The 14,019-nt window shown below is 38.2% G+C and overlaps 1 protein-coding gene across 1 annotated transcript in view; it reads left to right on the forward strand.

Annotated features, from left to right (window-relative positions):
• KIF26B (kinesin family member 26B) overlaps positions 1 to 14,019 on the forward strand; it is a 276,588-nt gene that overhangs the window by 110,597 nt on the left and 151,972 nt on the right. Inside the window, exon 4 of the mRNA XM_005489720.4 lies at positions 2,882 to 3,048. Coding sequence (XP_005489777.2) covers positions 2,882 to 3,048 — 167 coding nt within the window. The remainder of the gene's footprint in view (positions 1 to 2,881; positions 3,049 to 14,019) is intronic.

A 14,019-nucleotide genomic window follows, 5' to 3' on the forward strand; every position in this document is an offset into this window, starting at 1 on the left:
ATAGAGATGTTTCACAACTTGCAGTTTGAGCAGCTGACCATCCCTGGAGTTCTTGGACTGTTGTGTAGGACGCATGATAAAACAGCATTTATATTATATTATTTATATTACTGAAAACCCTACAATTAGGGAACAACCCCAATCTGCATCTGCCCATAGTATATGTGATTACAAAAGGAAGTATTCTTTTTCTCACTTCTCTCTGTTCTATTTTTGGTACTGCACAAATACAGAATTTGTGAATATATTTGATTATTTCCACCTTCTTAATTTCCTTTGTAGTTTACAATAAGAAAATGTCATCTAGACAACAGGCTTTATAAAATCTTCATCCCCATTTTTTAAAAAGCATTAACATTCTATTTGCTGACTGATATACATTTCTCTCTGAGTGCATAGGTGAGGGGCAGTGGTTTATATCTTCCTAAAGGAATGTCATGTCTGTTTGTTAAATTATTATTTTGGAGTGCTTGTGTTTAAGAACTACTTAGCCAAAAAACTCAGAAACCAAGCCTCTAGACAATTTCTGGGAAGCTTGAGAGTGATACTTTCAAGCAGTGTGCACAATCAGTTTGAGGCATTTTGTTCCTCTGAAGCTCATGTTAGACTTGTGGATGTGGACAAGGATCACCAGAAAGTCTTGACAATTGCAGAAACCATGTCACCAATGTGACATGGCTTTCATGTTGTCCTAAACACCAAGGCACAGAAATACTTTTCTGTTTTGCAGTTGTCTGAAATGCCTCTCTCAAGCCTCACCATCTCACAACTTCAGGGGATCTGCTGATGCCAATAGAAGTGTATTGCACTGGCTGTGGAGATTCATATTTGGAGTAGCAAATCTTTATTTGGCAGTAGATGGGGAGGTTATGATTGCAGCTGAGATAATTCAACTCGCCAACTTCTTAACTGCTTTCCGTTTGCCATGGGAATAGCAGCTCCCAGTGACACCGCCAGCAATGGTAATTAATTAATGATGCACCATCCTGATGACATATATTTGCACTGAATGAGCTAAGAGGAGGCTAGGTTTATATATGTACTCTTCTCTGAGGGGAGAGTTGTCTCTTAGCAGTTGTCTGTTTAGTAGCTCCCATGGAAGGTGAGGAATTTGGTTTCAGGATAATTAAAGGGGACAGAGCAGAATCTTGTGTTAGTTCATTGCAAAGATAAATAGCTGGGTTATCAAGTATTATGTGATATTCAAGGAAATATTGTTTAGTGAATTCAAGAGTGCTGAATGCCCCAGCTGGACATACATAGGTAGCAGGACACTGAAGAACTGTCTGCCTTCACCCTGGAAATGCAAGGAGCTATTCTGGCAGGCAGCCTAAATTCCTGCATTCTGCCAGTAGTATGAGATGATTTAAGTCCAGGCCTTCATTTATAGCCTTCTGAGAGCACTGCTCATTCTGTGTAGTGAATCCTGTAAACTGGAATGGCTCAGCATGGGATTAACATGATGGGGGCACTTTCAGCAATCTTCTGGTTCCTCATAAAAATAGAGAGGCTAGTTTAACATTCCTGTTCTTGAAGTATTGTGGTCCTTGGTCTCAAAGTACGTAAAATAAGGATAAACACTCCTATTATTTTAGCTATAGCAGAATGGATAGCAATTTTCTGTGAGAGAAACAGAGACTGCATGATAGTTGGTCTAAAAAATGTTGCCATATCATGTCTTCTTTCCCTCACAAATAAAAATCAGTTCTTCAGCTTTGCTTTTAATTACTGAAATGTTTAACGGGTGAAATAATGCAAGCCTAAGTGAAAAAAGAACTTCAGGACAATTTCAAATATTTTTTTTGATGTGCCTCACAAAGATGTTTTGTTGTTTTTGTGGTGTCAAGTAGAGGTATGAAATTGAACAGGTGAGGGACTACCTCTTGGAAACTTTTTGCAGGGGGAAGGAAGCTCTGCCGTGGATAGCAATAACCTGAGAGTGTTCTTTTTAGGCATGCGTTGCAATTTTGTGTCATGCATTGATGAACAGAAGCTATTTGTCATGGAAAATGTGGGGAAGGAAGAAAAGGAATTTGTTAGGAATTGCACGAAGTATGGGAGAACTTGACAGCATTGTAAATTCATGCAGAAGAAGTCACAAAACTGAATTCAAACTATTCAGGAGTTGCTTCAGTAGAGCTTATCCAGCTTACTCGGAAGTCAAAGATCTTTCAGTCGATTTGAGGAGAGCCGGCTCAAATCTGATGGGACTCTCATTCTCTTCAGACAATGAAAGGCTGAGATGAGACTTCCTAAAAAGAAAAAAATGTTAGATGGGTCATCAGAAGAATGAAATCACATGATGCTTAAAATCTTTTAAGAAAGGTAGTGAAAGAGAATAGTAATGATCCCAATTTTGCAGAGAGGTGATAAATTGCCTAAGATCCCGAGGGGCTCTCTCCTATGCTATTGAGTTTGCTAGAGAAAGGTCAAAAAAATGTTTAATACACTAGAGAGGTGTTATTTTACAAAGACAAAAAATGTTGTCCTTTTAATTCCTCCCCTCTCCCCTTCCTCCTCTGAAATAAAATATACATATTTTGCACAAATCTAATCTTTCTTTTATCTTGAGGTAAGACCAAGCAAAGATTATGGTTTACTCTTTCTTTTCTGTATGGATGGAAAACCATGTACATCATTGATATTTTTAGTGGTGGGATACATTTATCCCATTTGTTCTAATGCAGACATGGTTAGAGCAAAGCTGAGGTACTGTAGATTAGTGTGAAAGCAGCAATAAACTTGTTCACAGAGCAGCAAAGAGGGAGTGAATGAAGTGCCTCTCTCTTACTCCATCTGCAGTCCAGAGGCATTGCTGGATTAGGAGGGGTCAGCCAGTGAGCTTCAGCTGATGACACCTCTGCTTTTTTTCTGTCTTCAGATATCTCAGTTTATGACAGAGACTGGTCGAGAGGGCCTGACTGAAGCAGCTCTGAACCGCTACAATGCAGACAAGCCCTCCCTGTACAGCTTCCCTGCTTCCCAGAGCACATACGTTGCCAGTGAAGTATCCACAGGCACCTCGGTGGCAGCATCATTTTTTGCCAGGTAAGAGAGGTTTCTCAGATTTTCCTTTGCTGGACACATAATTTCTTTTAAAGGAGACAGCTCCATAGTGAAGAAGGATATCATGTCAAAAGATGGGTGTAGACACAGATCCATCACAAACTTGCAGGAATTACCATGAAAACGTTGTTTAATCCAACTACATGCATTTATCTGTAAAATGGGATGACGCTTCTATGCTCTTCTGTAAAATATCTCTTCAGTGCTTGATTTGGGTTAAAATGAGATTGTGCTCCTGGAATAGCACTTTGTGACATATTTAGAGGGGTATATCCCTGAATGGGAAGGGCCCATCCAAGTAATTTCCTGAGACAGGTAATTAACTATAGAGCTAACTGGAGGTGGCTAGTTCAGTTTGGTGGCAATATTCAGACTTCTTTTTGAATTTTACTTCCATCTAGGGAAATTATTAAGGTTTCACTTTCAGACTGAAAAGTTAAGGTTTCTGATTTCAGCTTCAGTTCCTGCTGTTCCACTAAACTGACCTGAGAGTCTAAATTCAGCCTTGGAACATGCTTTATGTTGAATATTCAGACATCAATAAAAGAAATCGATGGCATAAGGTGTGGGATCTCAGCACCTCAGGACTGAGGTGCCGAGTCACCGAGACCACCCTTGGGGGGCTCGGGAGTCCTGGAATGTTGCCAGAAGTGTCTGGTGGCTGGACTTTGATCCTACACAGGAGACGACACCTGTATGAGGATAGGAGGATTTCACCGGAGTGAATGGTGAAGGGATTAGTTAATTAGAGAGTGAAACACAGGGTTTAGGATTTCTGTACAGGGGGGTTTAGAGAAGTAAGATGGAGGAATTGGGGCGTGTCCTGTCCTTCTTCTTCTTCTCCTCCATCTTCTGTGGTGATGGTGGCACTTTGGGATTGGTCATTACTAAAAGTGCACTGGTCAATAAAGGTGAAAGGTATTGGGGAAAAATGATAAATTTTGTACACGTAACTTTGGGTATAAAGATAGGTGACCGCCCGGAGGGCAGGAGAGTGTGCTCATGGCTGGCTGCTGAGCAGACCTCTGTCGGGCCGAGAGAAAATCTTTTAGATAAACAATTAATAAACACAGAGACCGAGAAAAGAACTGAAGCCTCTTCTCGTCCTTTGAAACGCGGGCTGCCCCAAGGCCACCCCGGGCCTTTCCAGGCCATCCAAACAGCCGAAAATCGGACAATAAGGTTTAATTAAAACAAACCTTATGACTGTCTTAATTAATTTGTTAGTAAAATGTCTTGTGAAATGGGCATATCAGCTAAGAAGTGAAATATCAATTATCACTAACAAAAATGGTTTTTTTTGGTACAGAAATGTCCTCTTTACAGAACAGATTCTTTTTAGCCCAGTTGAACCCTTATGTAACAAAAGACATTGAAATAATCCTTGTGTTTTAATGATTTTTATTAATTAGAAGATTGACTTGGGAAGAGTAACAAAATAACAGGAGAATAAGCCATTATTATAGCACTTCCAGTCCAATCCAGCGAGAGATCTTGATTTCAAAACATGGAGTGAGCTTTGAGCTAGCGCCTCAAGCACTTTCTGATCAGCTTCCTTCCCTTGAGAGAGCCAAACTGTTAGTAATTCCACATGCTTCTATTTTATTTTAAAGGTAAATGGAAAACTTATAAAGTTGTTGGAGTCCATAAATTTGGAAAAAAAAATTCCTCTCCTATTTTTCATCAACATGGGAGCTGCATGTGTTTGATGAGTGTCACACCACAAGTGAGTCATGTAACAGGATTAAGCGTAGCATTTTAGAAGATCCAGTTGTTGGAGGCAACTCTTCCATTTTTTCTTTGCAGATGAGATGCTGCAAAAGCAAATGTAAATGATGACAGTGGTCTTGGTTTGCTGCCCTTTTCTGTTTAACTGCAGGCAATTTAAATTAAAATTGCTGAATGTACACACATGGTAATATCTAGCTGGAGTGCAGATTGGGATTAGCACATATTTTAGCATGAATTGATTTATGAAGATGACTTAACTCATTTGTTCTTCATTGTTTCATTGTTTATGCTGAGAGAATTAATTTGGTCTTAATATACTCTGCTGAAATGTAGGAAACTAATTAAATTTACTCAAAATCCCTAGTGTAAATCATAGCATTTTAAGTAGAGCTCAGTTAGCTTCTAGCTGATGATGTGAATTCTTGGGTGTGCTTGGTCCAGCAGAGATCTCATGTTTAGACTGTTTATTTTTAAACTGTACTTAGCGAGACAAAAATACCTGGTTTAGTTTGGAATATTGCACAATTAGATTAATATCACTTATGTAAGTCAGTTTTGTCCTGCATTTCAAATTACATCATATGCTGGCAATTAAGCAGCAAATTCAAGTCAGTTGCTCACTGCTTGACCTTTTAACAAGAAAATTGCCAAGTTGTTTTCCAAACCCAAATCACTAATTTTTGTTTTGCATCTTGTGTGTCAATTTGCATTTCTGTCAAGTTGTGGTAAGGGACCTACTTGTACGTGTATTCATAAAATGTGAAGTGGAAGGCAGTGGTTGTTTAACTCATTAAGATGGTGCACTCTTTATAAGTGTAGAGCTGTAGAGTTTCAGCAGTCTCTCTGAGGTGATAGCATGATGCAGGAACCAGAAGTGAAAACTGGACCAGAGCCTTTATGTTGTCCATGGCAATACATTAAAGTTTTTGGGATCTTGGTGCTGTTCCTTTTTTTCCCTGTATCAGTAAACTTGCTTTACTGGAGAGGAAGAACTTTTCATCAGAACAAAGGAGAGACATAAAAGCCCATTTCACTTGAGATGTAAAAAAAGATTAAAAACACTTGACAAGGAGGAGATATTTTTGAATGCTAGTCTTTAAAGTTGTTTCGTATTGCTAGTCAGGAAGTGTAAGTGTATTTGGAACAAAAGCCTGCCTCAGTCTGAAATCAGATATAGTCATATTTGGATTAATTGAGCCTAATGGGAATATAGATAATCTTGAAAGTAGCCTCTTCTAGGGATCATTTTCCATGTCTTTTTGCAACTAAACACGAAAGAGGGCCACACAGTGCTACTGTTGTAGATGGTGCAAGACATGTTTTTCAAACAGCATGTCCAATTTTTTTTAAAGCTCTTACATTAAGACAAAATAAGAATGGAAAAACTTAGTTGCATGTATAATGCATGCACAGCTACTAAGTGTGGGACAAGCTCAACTTACAGTTATCTTAATTCTTGGAAAAACTGCTGGTGACCCTTTCCCACTCATTCCCCATCCCTTTGTGGTATGGCAGCAGGGGAGGAGGATGTGAGGCCGTGCACTGTGGTCAAAGGGTACAGTGAATGTTGTGTTCAAAATGCTGCTGAATATGCTACATTTTTCTTCCATTCCAGAGAATCCTTTTTGAATATTTTTAAAAATTCTCTTGCATGAACTACAAAGCTGATATGAAGACAGTATTTGTGGAGCCCTCTTGTTAAAGCTGCTGTGCTGTTTTGATTACTTAGCACTCCAGAAACCCTGAAATCTCATACCTCCCTGGTTTTTTTGCGTAACTGTGGAAAACTTCATTTAATCACACAGCTTTTGATGTTTCCTGTTTTTCCTTATAGTTAGTCTATACAATCTTTGTGTGTATGTCTGTTTTAAAGCTCAAAGGAATCTGGAAAAACAAGGGCTTTCCCTTAAAGACTACTGTGTATTGCAGGCACACCATTTTAACATCTTGAGTTTTTGGAGGTCTGGGGCAAGTTTACAAAAATAAATTTTTCCTGGCTTTGCAATGGAGAATTTGTCACAACACGCACAGGCAAAACAGGTAAGAAAAAGAGGCAGCAGCTAGTAGAGAAGGAAATGGATTGAAGAAGCCAGGTCAGCAATCTGCTGTTGATATTCCTGTGACAGGTGCAGGGTCACGTCAGGCTGTGCAGGCTCATCCAGGGCATGGGAGCTGCAGAGGCCCCAGGGACCTCTCAGGAAAGAGCCTGTGAACATTGTCAGACAGTGAAAGCTGCCTGTCTGTGCCTTTCTAAAGAATGTTTTGGTCTGAGCAGCAGATAACTCATATGATGGTGTTTCTTCATGCTGAAGGGTGGTGGACCCAATTGCTCTTTCAAGCCAGGTAATGGTTCCCTAGTTTGGGTACTGCTTGGGAAGTTCCTGATATTGAATAGTTGTCACCTCAACATCCTTAAGAGAAAATTATTTTCTGAGACTTGGGTGAAAACATGTTTTGGTTCCTAGCTAAGTTATGCAGAATCTAACAGGATTTTCTTTCATTAGCTGAACAAATTAAATTCAACAGTTAAATTGTGGTCAGAGTCTTGGACATTTTGAAAAGCTATATATTAATATAACTCTAATCAGAATTTCTGACTCTTTTTCCCTCATCCTTATCATATGCTGCATAAGAAATGCAGAAAAGAATGTTAAGATAAAAGATCCACAGACTATCTTTCAGGAGGAATGCTGGCAGCAAGTTTAGAAACATCTGTAAATCATTTCACAAATATTTCTGCCTACAAAGCCTGTCTTGGGCTAGCTCGTGGGGGAAATTTTAATCACAATGATCTCAGTCTTCCTGAAAGACCATGAAACGTTTAAAATTGGTACCTAGGTTTGAGTGCACAACTTCAGCGGCTGATTTTTCATACTTGCTCAACATTCCTCAGTAATGCAAGAGATCTATGTTCATAGTCCCTGCTTTTCTGAGAGCCCTAACAGGCTGTTTCTGCTTTCTGTTATTGGTGTTATTTTGTGTATATAAATTAAATACTAGTCAAAAGGGAATTGTGACTCTCATGAAGCGAAAGAAATCTGGCAGCTGAGGCATAAGGAATATTCTATGTTCAGTGTAAACAAAATGAAAATATCTTGGTGAGAAAGACTATGTGAGTTACATGCAAGAGTAGTCAGTGTGTAGTAGTGGAGGCAGTGATCTGATATGCAATGAAAAAATTAAGACTTCAGTGCCACATCTGGAAGAGGGAAAACAAAGGTATTTCAATTATCTCTAATTTTGCATGGTAGTTCTATCTTGGGTCCCAAACAATCTCCTGTGACTTTTTTTTTCTTCAAAGCTGACACATTTCCCATGACACTTTTGTTTAAATCAGTTAATGCCATTTGATTTAAAAAACTCCCAAATGCCTAACAGCAAGATTCCAGAGTAGGTCCATTTCTAACAAGAATTGTGTAGAGTACATGTCTGAAATAATGTGTCTGAATCTTTGCATATCACATGCTGCCATTATTTAAACAAAAGTTTAAGAAAATGTATACACTCTTTAGACCTTGGTTGGAAATCTGGTTGAGATATGTTTAAGTTGTCACCGGGCTGTGAACAAAAGTAATTTAAATCTTTATGCTGATTACATCCACTATATGTTGGTTGCAGATCGTTAGCTTGCATTCACATCTTAAAATACAGATAATAGACCTTGATTTTTAAGGAGGGTTTGGGGAGGGACCCATGGAGCTATAAAAAGAAATAAGCTAAAACTACCCTGGATTTTAGGGTAGAATACTATACTTACAGGAGTGTGCCATCTGCTTAGCCTCAAAGCTGTAACTGATGAAAAGGATGTAAATCTTCCTCATGTTCCTGGTATCAAAGTAATCCACCTAAGGTAAACCACTCTGTATGTTTAAAGGCAACAAATGTAGTTTTCTGGTCTAAGCATATTTAAAAAATGTATCTATTTAGAAGAATCTAAAGGAAAAGATTACTATCCAGGAACAAATTATTGACCATTGAACAGAGAAATTCAAATTCCAGCCTGTGAAAGGTATGTTACTTTGATATTATATCTTTATTGAAATATGCTACACCTGCTTCTGTGTGCTGCATGAGTCGAGTGTTTTCTGACCTGCACTTGCCCCACATATGGTTTGTTTTGTATTGATGGCAATGGTAATCACTAAATAATGCTGTTATTGAAGCAGTCATCAAGATTTGTGGCTTCTTGTGTAACTAGCCTTTCACTGTTGTGAGAAAATTTGCCCCTTTCCTCCTTTTTTCTTTGTAAAGTTTTGAGATACAGTGTTTCTCTGTGATGCAATGAATATCTGGCTCGGTAAAGCAAAGGACACATTCTGTGGAATTTTTTCTGTTTAAGAGATTATCTTAAAATGGATGTCTTGTCTCCTAAGTATAATTGATTATATTATTTTTTCCTGGTATATATTGCCTAAAACCCAGAATCCCAGATTTTTTCTGATTCCTGTAGGAATCAGTGGTGTTTAGTTATAACCTTTTGTTTCTGTAAGCATATATTTTAATTTTTACTTAGATACACAAATTTGACCTTGTGTCTGGAATTCTTTTGTCTTACTAATTTTTATATAATCAGTTGTGTTCAATTTTTAAATTAAAAATTGCATCTTTGAATACAATGCATTTATGTATACTTTTCCCTCCTTTTTTTCTGACTGCTTATTTTCTCAAGTACAAATCCAATGCATGAAAATGCATGATAAGCAAAGACCCATTAACCTGGTAAGCAAACCCCTTCTGTCTCTCTGAGATCCTAGTCAACAGCTGATTATATTACAGTGAAAAGGGCCAGTAATGCAAACACCTACTTAATCTACTTCATGCAATGTAAATGCTTTGTGGGAGCTCTAAGTGTTAGGTAGCCTCCATCAAGGCAGAAGGAGGTAACCAAGACACTTCCTGTCTTCAGTAATTAGCAATGGCCTTTGTCCCATGTTCTGAGATGTTCCCTTAGCTTAAGGTTTGCCTTGTCTATTTGTACCCCACTGATTGCTGCTGTTACAGATAAGAGGCTTTAGACCTGTAAATGGCTGTGCTGGCCCATTCTTGCTGCAGCGCTCATGTCTTAGATGCCATATACCAATAAATGCTTTGCACATGGGGAAGAGAATGGGATAATCTGGCACTGAGGTCCTGATTATTTGGTGGTTTGTTAAAGAAGGAGGTAATTTTTCATGGATTTGTGTTGCTAATCCTTCTAGGTAATTTCAAGGTAATAGGTAATTCCTGCTGCTCTCCTTACACCTTGCTAAAACAGAGGTAACTTCTTTTCCATTTCTTGTCACATCTTGTGATTTCCTGCTGATTTCAACAGATTGAAAAAAGGGAGGCTAATTAAGCATAGATTTTGTCTTTTAATTTCTAACAGGGCTTCTTGAGTGCCAGAATGCTTGCTACTTGAACATCCGTTCCCTGCATTGATTTAGAAAAACTTAAAAGGAACTAAGGCTTTTTCCTTCTTCAACATTGCCTTTCCCTGAAACCTGACATGTACATTGAGAAAAACTGCTAGCAGCCTATGCAGTAATCCCTCAGCACCTGTTACCAAAGACTCCTGGTGTTCAATCTTGCTTTTTACTCTTAGGGCAGTGGAAAGGAAAATGGTCAGCATTAATCTTTTGACTTTTAGTTTAGTTGTGACTGCCAACCATAGTATAGGAAACCTCATGTTGATTTACTGTTTTGCATATTTCTTGCTTCTCTTAAACCTTGACATAAGAGTTCTGATTTACAGTGTCTCTATCTTGATTTGTGGGGTGAGAAAGATGAATTGATGTAGTTGCACTGTCTGTAGCCGAAAATTATGTGCACCACCAGTTGGTTTTTTCTCTCTGTTTTTAAAAACATCAAAATAACCTTTGCTCAAAGAGATCATAAATCCACAGTAATGAGACTTTTTCCTAAACATCTGGAGGAGCAAACTCTTACTCTGATAATTTCTTTCCTGTTACGAGTACTCTTTTAGTGCTGCCCCAGCAGCCTTGAAATTCAGCTGTGCTTTACCTTGTCTGTAGCATTCTCCATCACATGCTCAGTCAGTGTTTTCTGAACCTTGAGAGCAATCTGTTCAACTACTGAATGACTGGCTTTTCCTTAAAATTACCAAGGAATACAGGCCATTTTAGTTTTCCTTGCTTCTGGAATAAAAGCCCAATAAGAGAATGTGCTGAAATGTTGAAGTATCTGTTTATTGCCACATAATCTAAAATTAGGTAGACAGCTACCAGTTGTCTGGCATTCATCCCAGTGATGTGCTTATAAAATATAAGAGCACAGTGCACCTGTATACATGGCTAGGTGGCTCATAGCAAACAGAGATTCAGAACCTCTTTGCTCAGCTGTAAATTGAACATGATGCCCATCTCACAGCTGCTGTCCATTGGCATATTTTGGTCAAATTCTTGGTCTCTTCTGAGGTACTTAAATTCAGGAATACATGAACGCGTTGCATGCAGGACAGGGACTCCAGAGCTTTCTGCCACAAGTCTTGATTTGATAGTACTGGTTGCCTTTCAGAAGACAGACCTGTTAAAGAATAAAACAAGACATGAATGTACACATTCATAAGTAATTACAGGAACATTGCAACTAGCAGTCACAATTTTCCCTGTGAATGCATTTCTTGAGATTTTGTGAGTTTGGAGCTGTAGGGATTTTTGTATGGTTGGGGAGTTCTAGAGGCCCTTCTTTCAAGTGTATTTTCTGTTGTTTAATAAAGAATTTTCAATGATATCTTCAATCAAAGTGTTTACAGGGTCTGTCTCTTCAGCTGTCTATTTTCAGGAAATCAATAGAGACTTAATTTCTTTAATATCTCTGTTCTTCTGCACAAAATTGGGCAGTGGATTCAAATCTCCTCCTAGGGTATAGTCAGAGATTCATGTAGGTCATATATTAGTACATTTTTTTTAAAAAAAACTACTGCTGCTAACTAGTGATGTGATCTTTGGTTTTATCAGCCCAACAGTCATGAGAAGAATGAACCAAGATAGTCCCTCTGTTTTGAGAATTACAGCAAGAATCTCTTTGAATTTAAGAAAGAATGCTGAGTAAGTTAAAGCTGTGGAAATCTAGGTAAAGACAGAAAATACAACATTAGCGGAAATTACAGCTGTTTTTTTCCTGAATACCTCTTTGTACATCCTTTCCTACAGCAGGATCAACCTTGTATTAAGACACCACTACTTAATTGAGCTATATTATGTTGAGGAAATACCTGATTTGTTGTGCTAGGTGAGAGATGCTTGAGTTATGTTCCACTACCTATTTCTAAAATCTGCAAGATAGCAATGTTCCGAGATTCCCAAGGGCCTCATGGCCTCTAGTTCAGATCACTTAATTGGCCTTAGGCTTTCTGTTTGAAACTTGCTTATTTTGATTTATTTTGGTTCTCTCAATAGAGTTTGTGCTCCATTTCTATCAGCCTGAACTATTTGCTGTCATGAGTGAGATGCAAACTTTCAGAAGAAGAAAAAAAATAATTCTTGAATCTCTGAGTAATCTAAAGACTATGTAGGGTAGACTTGCATAATGAAAGCTGAAAAAAGTATTCCTACGATTCCACAAGTTAAAGAGAAACTTTTTATATTACAGAAGTAATGAAACAATGTTGAGGGCTGATAGAAAAAAGAATGCATGTATCTTTTCCATCAAACAAGTAATGGAGATGGGACCAGAAGGAAGGAAAAATAAACTCTGAAGAGGAAATAGAAGTATTTCCCTAAATCATGAAATTCTGAGAACACCAGAGAGGTAATGTGCCACTATTTAAGGCAATATTACCTTTATTACCTATTCAAGAGTTTAGTAGAACTGTCTAGATCCCCATAAAGCATACTGGACTCTGTTGATGCAGGGCAAAGAGGAAATTCCTATGATGGGATACAGCAAGAAAAAGATATTGCCAATGAGTTTAGGATTATGGAAAACCTATGTTGGTAATATTGGCTTGAAATGTTACTCCTGAGGTGATTGCATGTTCAGCTAATAAAGTACAACTGGTCCAATACCATCTGGATATATCTCACTGAGCTGTTTAGTTTAACACCCTGTGAATTCTTGATTAATACAATACAGCAATATGAAGCAAACTGGGAATGCATTAAATAGATGAAACTAGATGAAATTCTATATCATGTTAAATGACTCTGCTCCTGCTGGGATTCGGTAGAGATACAGAATTCCACAGAGCACAAAACGGAAAAACATTGTTAAACCTTTCAAGTGATGTTGGGAAGATGGCTAGTAACAGTGGTCCGTGCCAGCCACAGCGGTCAAATGTAACGTTATAAAACTGGCAGTAAAGAATGTTAACCATACTGATGGAAAAGGGACCACTGGACTGAGAAGTGGTTATTGGAAAAAGATCTGTGTCATGATTTTAGTTGCATATGAGCTTACAGCGGGACGCTGTGGCCAGGAGGGCTAATGCAGCTCTCAAATATCTAAGAAGAACATATGAAGAGAGGCTGTGAAGAATTAGCTCTCCATCAGAAGTAGATATGGCCACAGATAGAATACTCTGTTTAATTCTGCTGTCCACAGTCAAGGAAGATGTTGAAAAAATGGAGGAGGCTCTGTCTGGGAAGAGGCCCTCAGATGATTTACAGTTTAAAAACCATGCCTTCAAACAGCTTAACTTTAGTTTATCAAACAGATTTACAGAGAGATGTGTTGACAGTGTGCAGGGAACCTCTGCAGGGAACAGAAACGTGATACTGAAGAACTTGAGTCTAGCAGACAAAAGCATGTCAGGATGTAATGGCAGGAAGTTGGATCCAGACAAATTCTGAATGGTAATGAAATGTGCATGTTTAGGAAGTACATTTAGTAAAGGGCAATGACCTTCTGAAGTGAACAAGGGTAGCAAACAACAAATATTTTTTTTTCTGAGTCTGTTTTTGAAATTAAAATTGATATTTTGGAAAAAAAAAGGCTGAAGGTAACCACACTTTGTGTGGGCTCTAAGAGTTTCATATAGGGAAGATCCATTGCTTTTGCTGTGTGGGAAGTTGCATTAGAGAGTCGTTAATTGTTGCACGTAACAATCTGGGAAGACATACTCACTAGTGTGTGAAGGTGCAGCAACAAAGAAAAGTATTTCTTCTGCTCTTTGGACAGCAACACTGTAAGAAAGCATGAGAAAAATTTGTCATGAAGAAAGGAGTAAACAATTCCTTTTCTTAATTTGTATAGGAATTATTTAAAAGTAAGTATTTTAATTGT

The sequence above is a fragment of the Zonotrichia albicollis genome, chromosome 3 (genome assembly GCF_047830755.1).
Source record: "Zonotrichia albicollis isolate bZonAlb1 chromosome 3, bZonAlb1.hap1, whole genome shotgun sequence".
Lineage (NCBI taxonomy): Eukaryota > Metazoa > Chordata > Aves > Passeriformes > Passerellidae > Zonotrichia > Zonotrichia albicollis.